General features: G+C 38.2%; 3 protein-coding genes across 5 annotated transcripts; 1 reads left to right on the top strand and 2 right to left on the bottom strand.

Moving 5' to 3' along the window:
* The first annotated feature begins 2,117 nt into the window (after positions 1 to 2,117).
* On the top strand, positions 2,118 to 5,353 carry LOC149403123 (protein PTST homolog 2, chloroplastic-like). 2 transcript variants are annotated; one of them, XM_089610042.1, is made up of 8 exons: positions 2,118 to 2,811; positions 2,930 to 3,092; positions 3,578 to 3,749; positions 3,845 to 4,041; positions 4,211 to 4,326; positions 4,493 to 4,640; positions 4,899 to 4,967; positions 5,053 to 5,353. In XM_089610042.1, the coding sequence occupies exons 1-8, from the start codon at positions 2,243 to 2,245 to the stop codon at positions 5,146 to 5,148; spliced, it is 1,530 nt and encodes a 509-aa protein (XP_089466168.1). In that variant the 5' UTR covers positions 2,118 to 2,242; the 3' UTR covers positions 5,149 to 5,353. The 2 variants fall into 2 exon arrangements, with proteins under 2 accessions (XP_089466168.1, XP_089466167.1); XM_089610041.1 differs by having other exon boundaries at positions 2,121 to 2,811; positions 4,181 to 4,326; positions 5,053 to 5,351.
* A 381-nt stretch (positions 5,354 to 5,734) lies between these two features.
* Positions 5,735 to 6,843, bottom strand: LOC149403122 (outer envelope pore protein 24B, chloroplastic-like). The gene is made up of 3 exons (XM_089609749.1): positions 6,540 to 6,843; positions 6,103 to 6,465; positions 5,735 to 5,992 (listed from the first exon to the last, which is right to left on the bottom strand). The coding sequence occupies exons 1-3, from the start codon at positions 6,753 to 6,755 to the stop codon at positions 5,912 to 5,914; spliced, it is 660 nt and encodes a 219-aa protein (XP_089465875.1). The 5' UTR covers positions 6,756 to 6,843; the 3' UTR covers positions 5,735 to 5,911.
* A 2,535-nt stretch (positions 6,844 to 9,378) lies between these two features.
* On the bottom strand, positions 9,379 to 11,880 carry LOC149403121 (Regulator of chromosome condensation (RCC1) family protein). Of its 2 annotated transcripts, XM_089609935.1 has the most exons (9): positions 11,589 to 11,880; positions 11,364 to 11,519; positions 11,125 to 11,283; positions 10,704 to 10,871; positions 10,463 to 10,597; positions 10,301 to 10,387; positions 9,987 to 10,082; positions 9,811 to 9,896; positions 9,379 to 9,693 (listed from the first exon to the last, which is right to left on the bottom strand). In XM_089609935.1, the coding sequence occupies exons 1-9, from the start codon at positions 11,761 to 11,763 to the stop codon at positions 9,685 to 9,687; spliced, it is 1,071 nt and encodes a 356-aa protein (XP_089466061.1). In that variant the 5' UTR covers positions 11,764 to 11,880; the 3' UTR covers positions 9,379 to 9,684. The 2 variants fall into 2 exon arrangements, with proteins under 2 accessions (XP_089466061.1, XP_089466060.1); XM_089609934.1 differs by having other exon boundaries at positions 9,379 to 9,896.
* Between the last annotated feature and the right edge of the window lie 386 nt (positions 11,881 to 12,266).

The raw sequence follows: 12,266 nt of genomic DNA, 5'->3' as shown, positions 1-12,266 counted from the left end.
TTTTGCGAAGCTTTTATGAGCCAACTCTACATTTTAGTGGGTCATTGTATCTCACCTCCAACCGTTACTTGATTGATATTGTTCAAGCGAAAGAATACTTGAGCAAGCTTTCCAAATCTGATGATCGTGTAGTGTGTGGCATGGCACAAAATATGAAAGCAAAATATGACAAATATTGGGGGAGGCCTGAAAAGATGAATCGTTTGTTGTTTGTTGCAGTTATTCTAGACCCGAGGTAAAATCTTATATACACTATTCAAGTTATTTTCTTATAAATGTTGCTGGATTTTAACTATAGTTTGCTCTATCACACACTTACAGGTATAAGCTCGATTACATTGAGCATATTTCACAATATCTATTCTCGGATGAAAAAGAAAAAAAATTCAATATCAATAGTGAAGATGGCCGATGACGTTTTCCGTCAAATGTACGAAGCCTATGTCATTGAGGAAAGTCCTTCAACAACACCAAAGTTTCCAATGTTGAAGACAGCTACAACAAGTACTTCTTCTATCCGTTTATCCACAACCAAATCTCATGATGCATTTGTGAAGAAAAATACAACCAACGTGGTGGGCGAGAAAGAAACGAAGTTGATAAGTACTTAATTGAAGATTGTGAAGAGTTATTGGGAGGAGATGTAGATAATTACTTTGATTTGTTGGGATGGTGGAAGATCAATTCAATCAAGTATCCCATTTTATCGCGCATGGCTAGAGATGTTCTTGCTGCCCCGGTGTCAACAGTCGCGTCTGAATCGACATTCTCCGCAAGTGGTCGTATTTTAGACCCTTTTCGAAGCTCGTTATGGTGGAAGCTTTGATTTGCACCAAAAGTTGGTTGAGTTCTTACAAAGATCCCGTGGTCTTGCGGGTATACATGGACGAAGTGAAGGCTTTCAAATATTCAAAACAAGTTATTACCGGTAAGTTTTTATTTTATTATTAATCACTTTATTATATGCATAATCTTGTTTATTCTAACTTTTATTATTTTGATCAAGAATTTAAAGGTATTTCTTAGTCTTTGACTTACTTGCTATGTTGATCATGACTATGTTGGATAAAAGTGCAAATTGTAGACGTGATCATGACCCATTTGAAAGTGAAAATTAATCATGACTCTATTGGATAAAAGATGGACTTGAATCATGCTAATTTTTTTTTTTGCTCAAGGTAATTATGCTATATGACTATGTTGGATACTTGTTCAGTTATTTGTATGTACTAATTGGAAATTATGATTCTGTTGGATACTATATGCAGGTGTTTGTTTGCAATTGGAAGTTTTGGAAGATGAAGTAGATAGAATTGTCAATTTAAAATAGAGGAACCATGAATGATGTCTTTTCAAGTGATGCATATGACATTTAATATGCTTTTTTTATATTGTTGGAGTTTTTACTTTTTTACTTTATTTTTGGATGACTTTAAAATCTTTAAAATTGGATTTTTGGATGAGTAGAACTCAGACTTAATTGATTTTGAACATATTCAAAACTAAAAACCAGGTAGAAAAGAGAATTAAGAACTGGTTAACCAGTTTTGAAATTGATTAGCCGAATTTTTCGGTTAACCAGTTCTAAATCTGGTTATCGATTTTAGAAAACTGGTTAACCGAATATTTGGTTAACCGATTTTCGGTTTTGGACCAATTCAGTTCGGTCATTGGTCCAAATTTTTAAAAACCAAAAATTCGGTTTTGGTTTTCAATTTGGTCCAAAACCGAACCAATTTCACCCCTACGCGCGCGTGTGTGAGTGTGTGTATGTGTATATATATATATATATATATATATATATATATATATATATTATTTTCCCTTTTCTTTTCCGATTAATGGTAGGAAGTAATTTGGTTGTTGCTTTGGTGGTTTTCTTTATAATATTAACAATAATAGCTCTCTCTCTCTCTCTCTCTCTCTCTCTCTCTATTATTTTCCCTTTTCTTTTCCGATTAATGGTAAGAAGTAATTTGGTTGTTGCTTTGGTGGTTTTCTTTATAATATTAACAATAATGCGCGCTCTCTCTCTCTCTCTCTCTCTCTATTATTTTCCCTTTTCTTTTCCGATTAATGGTAAGAAGTAATTTGGTTGTTGCTTTGGTGGTTTTCTTTTCTTTATAATATTAACAATAATAGCGCTCTCTCTCTCTCTCTCTCTCTCTCTCTCTCTCTCTGAGGTTACACCTCAATTCATTCGCAGACTCCACCAAGTGTTCGAAGAAATGCCTGAGCCATCATGCTCAGCTCGTTACCAGCTCTGAGCTCTCATCCACATCCTTGGTTTGTTCTCTCTGCCGCGGCGAGGCCTCGGGGAAGGAGAAATGACCGGTGGTTTGTGCCACCGGGTTTAGCAGGCGCGAGGGACAAGAACAAGACCCAATCTTCTCGGCTAGGGTTTCATGGCATTAATTACTGTACCAACGGAAACAAGAAGAGTTGGTCCGGATTCGCTCGTCGTTGCAGAGATTGGGACGGGGAAGAGTCCGATTTCGCTTTGGAGGCGGAGATTCTCGTGTTCATGAGCTGTTCGGAGAAGCCAGAGGCGTTTCCCACCAGGAAAGAGCTTATCAATGGCGGTCGAACGGATTTGGTCGACGCGATTCTGAGGAAGCGCGGTTGGATGTCGTTTGGCTGGGCTTCGGACGACGAAAACGACGACGAAGAAGAAGAAATCACAGTCCGTGGATCTCATGAAGCCAATAGTTGGAGTTCATGGGAAGATGACTATCGGAGCTCGTCCATGGCTTCGCTTTGTCCGTACGATTCCGATTACTCTCGCTCGCCCTCGTCGTCTGGTAGACCATTGTGAGGTTTCAATTTTCACTCGTTATTGTTGTTTTTCTTTTTTCTTTTTTCTTTTTTTTTTTCATAAAAAAATGTTAGGCTATATTGACTAATGCATAATCTATTTGCTTTTGCACAGAGAAAATGAAACCAATGAGTCTGGGATCGAAGGCATATTGAGCCGTTTGGACAAGGAAAGAAATCTCAGTTTCGGGTTCGAGTTGTGCAATGTTGCTGACAATGCTCTCGCTTTCAGTGACGAACAGAACAAAGATTCGCGTTCTAAATCTTCGATTAATAGGGTAAGATGGATTGTGCATGATTGCTTAATCATAAAGCTCGTGTCTTTATAGTGGCTAGTCTCTTTACAAACCATAAAAGATCTCCGTTTCTCCCTAAAACAAATGGAAAGATGCGAAATTCAAAGAATCTATGAGCTTTTCTTTGATATTGCTATTACATATTTAGGGATGTTCAATTTAGCTGGTTAGTGTCTATATTGCTGACAGATGTTTATGAGTGAAAGGTAAAACCGAACCAAAACTTAAAAGCTCATATATATTTTCTCAGTTATTAAGTTTTGAGTTTCATTCATCGCTATATTTTCTCAGTTATTATGTTTTGAGCTTCATTCATCGCACGTGTATAGGCTAAATTGGCGAAGAATGGTATCAGCTTACAAGTCATAAACTATCAATTGTACCATTTCCATAAGCACCTAAATTTCGTTCTCCTAATCCTTAGGTGTAGAGAATCCTAACATGTTGTGATTTTCCTTGTAAAAAAGACAGTTGCTGGACTTTTTAAAAGCAGCGAGCCTTCTTCTTCGTCGAGCCCCAAAAAAGCCATTTTCGATTATTCGACTCGAAGGCTTAATCAGAACCACTCTCTCTCCGAATCAGGCTCGTGGAGATCTTGGAGCACTCAGAGGGCAGGGGTTTCAAATATCGATTCCAAATGTGAGAGTCTATTTTTACTTGTTTCTCGAGAGCCCCATATAGTAAATATGTCACGCGGCTAGTGAGAATAAGTCACCCGTCTTTATCCTTGATAGGTTTCAGGATAAATGGAATAAAAAATGCAGAGGCTAGTGACGAGCCTTCTGGCAAAGGAGACGACATGGATTTGAAGAAACTCGACGAGATTACTCATAACCAAATACGAAGTCGTCTACAGAACTTGGAGTTGGAGCTCTCAACTGTGCTTCACTCTGTGAGGTCTAACAATGCCGATGAAATTATGTTGCAAAAGGTAAAGGCTCATTTTTTTTTTTAATTTAATTTACTGATTTTAGCTTCAGTCAGATGATAATCTATCCAAGTGCTATTTTTTAATTATTTAGTATTCATGAAATTGATATGGTTTACCATTCATTCCCTGTGAATCTTAGAATCATGAGAGCACTTCCAATGAAATACAGAATCTTACAGACGCTTGGGAGTTACAGCAGAACGAGATTATGAATGCCCGGGACAAATTGCGGTCCACGCGTGCAAAGATAGCTGTTTTCGAAGGAAAGAGGGCTTTGGCACTAATGTATGCTTCAATTTTTATTTATTTATGTATGCTTAATTTTATCTTTAACTATTTATTCCCACAATCCCCGCCGACTAGGATCGTGACACTGTCCTGTTAATTTTGCATGATATCTCCTGAACTCCTAGTTGGCTATTTTTAAACTATTTACCCACGGTTTTTACAGTGAGGCAAAGAAGATTGTGGAGCAGAAACAGAGGAGGGTCGATGATGCTCGTAGAGCTCTACGTCTTCTTCGCTCCACGTCCATAGTGTGGCCTAACTCAGCCTCCGAAGTGCTTTTATCAGGATCTTTCGATGGTTGGGCAAGCAAGGTATAGAAGTAACCTTACCAAACCTCTAAAGCACGTTGATCGTAACAATCGCGACAGTGTTAGAGATTTAAGCATTGTTTGCAAAACCAATTTCGTTTCATTAAGAAATATTCGGGAATAAAGTTAGTTTAATTAGTCTGCTGGTGAAATCATATAAATGCCAATTCAAATATTATATGTTCTGTTAGATATTGTAATAAGAGCATAGCCTATTTTTTTTACTGCGGAAAAACTTATTTTTCCGAAATCTCGTAACAGAGAAAGATGGAGAAGTCGAGGAGGGGAATCTTCTCTTTGGGGCTACAGTTATATCCGGGAAAATATGAGGTGGGCGGGTTAGAAAACTATTTACCCTATTTGGTTGCCATTTTCGAATTGCACAACTAATCTTCTACGAAAACGGTTCATGCAGATCAAATTCATCGTCGATGGTGAGTGGAGGATCGATCCGTTACGCCCGACTGTAAAAAACAATGGTTTCGAGAACAATCTTCTCATTGTCACATAAGCGATTCTCAATCAACGAACCGTGCATACTAGTATGATTTTGTCAATGTAATAGACCCATAGAGTAGAATTGAACATTTTTGTGTTTGGTAGTTAACTCAAAAAGTTTTTGTTTTCTGTTTTCTAATTTTTGTAGTTGTACTGAAAAACTGTTTTGTAGTTGTTTTCAAAAAGCTGTTTGGTACAGTTTTCATTTTTGTTTTTGAGAAAGTGAAAAAACTGAAAAAAGTGTTTGGTATATTTTTCATTTTTGTTTTTGAAAGAATGAAAAGAGAAGAAGAGGAGAAAGATGAGAGAAGTGAAGAAATTTTTTTTCAAAAACACATTTTATTTATTTTCAGTTTTCTTTACTTTTTTCCAAAACAACTTCAAAATTTTTTGAAATTTTTTTCCAAAAACTTAAACCAAACATGTTTTCAATTTTTGTTTTCAATTTTTTCAACTCAAAAACTAAAAATTGTTTTTGAGAGGAATACCAAACATGGATTCTTTAATGCGTAAGGATCAATTTTTTTTCGTCTTCTTCTTCGACGGGTTTCATTTTAAGCCAGTTTAGGATATGATCAATCATCAACTACAGAGAGCTGAGCAAAACTGGAAAGTATTTACTTTTTAGCAATGTCACAAGTTCATAACTATGCAACCAAACATCTAAGCAAAACTACTTGCCCCCAAAGAAGTATTTCTTCCATAGCTCTTCACATTTCATAAGCACATAACCCCGAAATATAAACTACTTAATTCTGATAAAGAAAAAAAGATTATCACATTGCGAAGTTCCATGTACTCTCTGCCATCAACTTCGGCACCTTCAACCCCTCTCCCAAATTCATCGTCGCCGATACCTATTCAAAACACGCAGACGAAAACGAGCATAATCAGATTCAAACGTCTCTTTGAGGCATTTCGTCGAACACTTAGGAGACGTAAAAAAAAAAACAAAAAATCAAATCACCTTAAACTGTCCGTCTCTGTTCATGCCTTGCCATATCATGTCGAGTCCGAGGACCTTGTCCGTGGTCCGGTAGTAAGCCCTGGCTACGTCACCGTCGAGGTTCATCCGCGACACCGAGACATCCCACGCGTTGGCTGCCACGTCATAGCAGGGCTCGAACGTGGTGGCTCCGGCGAGGACGAAGGAGTACTTGAGTTTGCAGTCGCCGGAGCCGAAAGCGTAGCTTGCCCAGAGCTTGTTGGCCGGGTTCAGAGCCAGCCCTGCGTCCACGGAAATCATGTTGGACCGCCGCGAGTGAGAGTACGTCAGGCTCAGAGGCTTCTCCATCACGCTCACCTTGTTCATGAACTGAAACCTAACGTCCTGTGTTTAGAGAGAGAAAAATAGAGTAAGAGAAAAGAGCATAAACCCTTAGAGAGGGTTTTGGAGGGATATACTTTGTTGGGGAGGTCGTAGTCGACGACGAAGCAGGCGGGCTTATCGAGGGAGAGGGAGAGAGAGAGGTCGGAGAGGCACGTCGGACCGGCGAGGACAACCGGAGAAGTGGTGGCGGCGCGGATTCTGACGTCGCCGGCGTTGAAGGCTACGGACCCGACGAAGCCGTCCTTCACGGCGTCGCTGGAGCCTCCGGTGAATGATACAACGGCGTTCATTTCCACGTTGAGAAGAGAGCTCTGTTTTTCAGGGGTATCACTTCTCTCTGTGCAAAGTATGGGACGACGCGTAATCGTGGCAATGAAACAAATGAATATATACTATCCCACTCTCAGATTCAACAATGTCGTATTTCTCACAAATATTTGTCGTTTTTGTTGTTGTTGTTGTGTGTAAGCCGGTATGAATTTGAATCTAACAAGCCATATTTTACGTTCTCAATTCTATCAAGGTATCTTTTGAAAAGAAAAGTCGTATTATCGCTGCCTTATGCTACGATAATTGAGAAACGACTATAGCTTCTACAATCAGGCCACTAATGAAGATCCGACAACAACATACATTAAGAAACCGTCACGGTGGGAAAGGGCGAGTATGGGAAGATGGAAATTAAACGTTGATGTGGCATTTCGAGGGTGTTGCAATAGACGAGACGATGGAAGGTTTGAGGCTGCAACGGCTTTCTCTCAGCGATTTGTTGCAACGACGTCCGAGGCGTAACTAGTAGTTGTCCGAGAAGGAGTTCGATTCCCGAAGAAATACCATGCATTTTACCGTAGGAGTAATCATTCTAGTTCTTGTGTAAGATTGGAGTTGTTGGAATGTGTAATGTAGATAGAATGGAAAACAATGGTTGCCACAAGTAGCAACCATTTCATTACTTTTGACCAAAATAAATCAAATTATAGTTTTGGACACTTCTAGTAGTATGTCCAATGTGCAATGTCCATCTTACCCTTTAAATTTATTTTCTTCACTTTTTGTTTCTCTATGTTCTCTTTCTTCTTTTTTCCCCCTTTTAAATCATTTTCTCTTTAAGATGTTTCGTATGAAAATTATTCTTTTTTATACTTGTATTGGATGATTTTTTTTTTTTTTTTTTTTTTTTTTTTTTTTTTTTTTTTTTTTTTTTCAGTTCATATAAATCGTATGTCTACAATTTTATGTTATTGTAGACATGTATTACAATTTTTAAAAAGCTGAAGATATACATGTCTATAAATATTTGTAATTGTAGACATGTATATTTACAAATCAAAGATTAAAATACTATTATAAAATTAAAAAAAAAATTATAATTGTAGACATGTATGTCTACAATTTTGATGATTATAGACATGTACATCTACAATATTCTATAATTGTAGACATATACCTACAGTTTCTTTTATTGGGCGTGTTTGACACAGCTTTTTTAACCCTGTTTTTGCTGTTAGCAAAACCAAACTGCAATCTTACTGTTTGGTAAAACAGTTTTTAAAAAAAATTTCAAAAACGATTTTAAAAATTGTACATGAGTCACAAAAGCTAAGAATCTTAACAGCTTTTAGAAAAAGCGTTTTTGTATCTGATATAAAATTACTTTAATATCCTCACGTGATTATCCATAGCACTGTTAAATATTTATTTTATGTCTATTTTAGTCTTTTTAGTATAATATATTTATTTTACCAAACGCTAAATCAGTTTTTGTTATCAGCAACAACTGTTTTATAAACAGTTTACCAAACATTTTGTCAGTTTTTGAAAAAAACAGTTTTTTTCAAAAACTGAATCTAAAAGCACTTTTTTTAAAAACAAAGCTATACCAAACGATGCCATTGTATATGTATACAATATCTTTAATTGTAGACATGTCTATACATATATGCAATTATATACCTAGACTAGATGCAAACAACTCTGATTGCAATGATAAATGAACTCTGATTAAGCATAAGCATAAGATTTACTTATCATATGCATAACGTGTGAGTAATTTCTCATTTACATCATCAAACTCTACAAAACCATGACAGCAAAAGCAACAAAATTAGCGCATAAGGATTCCAGGGTTCAGAGTTCTTCGAAGCGGCGTCGACGTGCCGGCAAGGAGACCGAGGAACTCCGCCAATCAAATCTGAGCCGTTGGCGGCGGTGAGCTCCGTCAGCGGAGGAGGAGGGTAATGGTGCTTCTCCCAGAAGCATCCGAAGGAGTCGATGACCACCACAGTGAGAGTCTTGGCAGCGAACCTCTTCTCTGACCATTGTCGGCGACAAATTTTGGTGAAGTGGAGAGATTTAGGTTTAGTTTTTTTTTTCACAGAAGACTTGGGTTCAGTTGGAGAGAGGGTCGAGGGATTTGGGAAGAAAATTAATCGTGGGAGAAAACAAGTAAAGGATAAAAAGCTATGAAAATTTTAAATAAAAGGCCAAATCATAATTGCACATTGGGCACTACTAATAGTGTCCAAAACTATATTTTGGTCAAAAGTATTGAAATTACTATTACTTATTACCAATTAGCACTAAACTCTTTTGGAGACAATTTACCTATTCCTATAAATATGAAAAAGCTTATCACTAAATCTTGACAAACTCGTAACTAAAAAGTCCTAGTATAATAAATTTTTCATTTTTATCCAACAAATTACTCCTAGTTTCGTCCATCTCCCGATATAGAATCTGACTGCAAAACAGATCTACCGACATTCCCATTCAAGCTCAGAACTTGGGAGTTTACTAGTCGCATTTGTAATTCCGTAGCTCATTCCATACTTGATGCGATTAAAGCCTCCGCTATAAGAAACACTTTTGTTCTCTAAACCACTAGCTTGTATCTCTGATACTACTGAAACCGAGTATTTTAACTGTTTCTCATTATAAAAAAATATACGAATATTTTTTCAAATTTATTACTTTCTTTAAAGACAATACAAGCACACAAGGTTTTGTCAACTTTTTTTCTTCTTCTACTTTCTTTTGCTTTTCTGATTCACAAACTTGCTTGAAGAGAAAATCAAGAACCCGAGTCATAGCACTAGCGTGGTCGCCTGAAGTGGGAGAAGAAACCAATCTTCTGTCCACATGCGTTGGAAATCACCAGACGATGTCGTAAATCGCTAACCAAGGATCATACTATACTTGTGCTCGTCCTTTTTACTGTTGTTACAGATTCTAAACGAATGCTTAACAAGGATCAATCTTTGGAGTTCTTGTGACAATAGTGAATCCACTACCACAATAAACCTTTGTATCGGAACATTGGCTTCGAAGTTCATGGCCAAGGCTTACCTCCCGAGGCTGTATTTGATCGAGTGTGTTTCCTAAACCAAGCTGACCATGCTCGCCCCAACCCCATGTCATAATCGCTCCATCCTCTGTTGTAAGTTATAATATTTATAATTATTTTATCTATATATATATATGTATATATTTGAATCATAATGGCGAACGATGGAATATCATGCCTGTCACGAGAGCAGAGTGTTCAGCTCCGGCTGCGATATCCACAACTTTTCTCCCTTCTAAACCCAGGACTTCTCGCAACACACCTTTCTCCGAACCTATTAAATGAGTTTTGTTAAGCGGATAAGTTCTTGAAGCTTGTAATTGTAGTGAATCCTATTCAGATTAGTCTTTTGTTTGATGAAGGCTTTCAAGTCGAATCAGGGTGTGTGTTCTTTATTTTTATAATTTTTTTTTCGATTCTGTTGATATCTCAAAGCGCCGTGGAGTCTGTGATTGACATTTTTCCCATCGTAATCGAATTTCTAGGGTTTACCTGGCGAGTGTTTGGACAAGCTCAGTTTCTCGGGATCGCTAAGGACTCCGTGGTGGATTCCTCCAAGCACGAAAGCTTCTCCGTCGCCTAATTCACACACAAAAAGTATATCAGAGTCCATAACATTGATCGGAGAGTTGGCTAAGCAACACAAAGCCAAACCGGTCAACATGAGAGCATGATTCCATCCGAGAGTAGCTTTGGTGAATCTATTCGATGATGAAAGTAAACGTATTGGGCAACGAGTGTCCGAAATTCCCGGAAACCCTCTTCCCCAAGTGTAGAATTCCCCGTCAGCTAAATAGATAGAACAAAAAAAAAATACATGTAAATTGATTTCGAGTTCTATGAAGATGAGAGACTCAACGAAGCCGAAAGGTTGACCGAGCTAAGACTCACTCACAAGATAATGCGGCACTATGATCCCCGTTCGCAGAGACTCCAACGACTTTGATGCCTTCGAATCCGCCAACAGAGCGAGGAAGGTTTACCGAACTAATCTTTTCCCGAGAGATACCAAGTTGACCGCGTTTTCCCGACCCAAATGCATAAACTTGATCGCTCGGTTGACCTGTCTCAGATTGATAAAATAGAAAAACGTGATATTAGCCAGAAAAGCTCTGAACTTTGCCTTCCAAAACAATTCTTTTACAATCTTTTTTCATGATTCTGTTTATTAATCTCTACTAATCCTTGTTATTTATAAGCTGACTTAACTTGAAAGCATTCTTCTTTATTTAAAACCCAAACTATCTCCTATTATTATTATAACATCTTCAATATCTCAATTCCTAACCCATTTATAACTACGAGCAATTAATCACCTTTCAAGAGGACGAGCGAGTGTCGCAAACCGCAGGCGATCTGCTGGACTTGTTCGCCGGAAAAGTAAGAGAGTTTGACCGGAGAGAAATGCGATACGTGATCTCCGTGCCCTAGTTGACCAAACGAACCGTCCCCGCAGGTAAACACAGACCCATCAGCTACCGAAAAAAAAAAAAAAAAAAATCGTCTGTCATTAGTCTTCAAAGAAATCAAAGGAAAAAAAAAATTAAAAAATTACCAGAGACAAAGCCAGAGTGGTTCCAGCCAGCAGAGAGCTGAGATATGGAGAAGGATTCAAGATGGGTTACGAGCTTCGGAGTTGGGGTTTTACTCACTGGCTCGCCGTGGCCGAGCTGACCCGACCCGCCTCGTCCCCAACTCAGTACCTTCCCTCCTTCAAAGCCAAAAAAGCTTTAAAATTGACATTCTTCTATAAATGGAGAGAGAGAGAGAGAGGTGGTACCGGAAGTGAGGGCGAGAACGTGAGCGCCGCCGCAGGCGAGGGAGGAGATGGGTCCCACGGCGGCGGAGAGGCGGAGGAGATGAGGAAAGTGGGAGTCTTGGAGGGAGTCTGAGCCGAGTTGACCGTCTGTTCCTGCTCCCCAACTCCATATCTCTTCTTCTTCCTTCACTTCCATCTACGAATACACAGATTTTCAGTTTTCTTGGCACTGAAATTGGAGTGGTTAATCTTTTGTTGCCAAAAGAAAGGAACGTGTGTAAATTTGAGCAGAGAAATTTCATTTGGTAAGACCTTAAAAAAAAAAAGAAAAAAAAAAGGAGACTAATTTAAAAATATTCAAAGTTAAATTTTTTATTTAAATTTGGACAAAAATATTCGTCCATTCTTTCCATTCTCTTTCAAATTCGAACAAAAATATCCCTCAATTCTTTCCACTTTCTTTCCTTCTCACGTCTCTTTCACTCTTCATCTCTCTTTCTCTCTCACAACAAGTCCGCCCAAATCTGCCCAACGTGCTCCGACGAAATTCGACCTAATCCGAGTGATTCCGACGAGCTCCAACAAGGTTCTTCCGATGTTCAACGTTTTCGCACTCTTCTTCCGGATTTAAGCTTCCGACACTCAAAATGATAAAAATGTAAGATTTTCATTTTGCTTGTTGTATGATAGTTTCAATAG

This window comes from Urtica dioica, chromosome 3 (assembly GCF_054948205.1).
Source record: "Urtica dioica subsp. dioica isolate 48M chromosome 3, U.dioica_male_clone48M_v1_H2, whole genome shotgun sequence".
NCBI lineage: Eukaryota > Viridiplantae > Streptophyta > Magnoliopsida > Rosales > Urticaceae > Urtica > Urtica dioica.
Note: the sequence above shows the minus strand (reverse complement) of the source record. Positions and strands in the feature narration are given on the sequence as shown.

Coding starts and splice junctions, on each gene's coding strand:
- LOC149403123 (XM_089610041.1), top strand. CDS start 2,243: ATGCTCAGCTCGTTACCAGCTCTGAGCTCTCATCCACATCCTTGGTTT. Junction 4,042..4,180: donor ATGAAATTATGTTGCAAAAG/GTAAAGGCTCAT, acceptor TGTGAATCTTAG/AATCATGAGAGCACTTCCAA. Junction 4,327..4,492: donor AAGAGGGCTTTGGCACTAAT/GTATGCTTCAAT, acceptor CGGTTTTTACAG/TGAGGCAAAGAAGATTGTGG.
- LOC149403122 (XM_089609749.1), bottom strand. CDS start 6,755: ATGAACGCCGTTGTATCATTCACCGGAGGCTCCAGCGACGCCGTGAAG. Junction 6,466..6,539: donor ACTACGACCTCCCCAACAAA/GTATATCCCTCC, acceptor CTCTAAACACAG/GACGTTAGGTTTCAGTTCAT. Junction 5,993..6,102: donor ACAGAGACGGACAGTTTAAG/GTGATTTGATTT, acceptor TGTTTTGAATAG/GTATCGGCGACGATGAATTT.
- LOC149403121 (XM_089609934.1), bottom strand. CDS start 11,763: ATGGAAGTGAAGGAAGAAGAAGAGATATGGAGTTGGGGAGCAGGAACA. Junction 11,520..11,588: donor CGTTCTCGCCCTCACTTCCG/GTACCACCTCTC, acceptor TTGGCTTTGAAG/GAGGGAAGGTACTGAGTTGG. Junction 10,388..10,462: donor TCATGCTCTCATGTTGACCG/GTTTGGCTTTGT, acceptor TGTGTGAATTAG/GCGACGGAGAAGCTTTCGTG.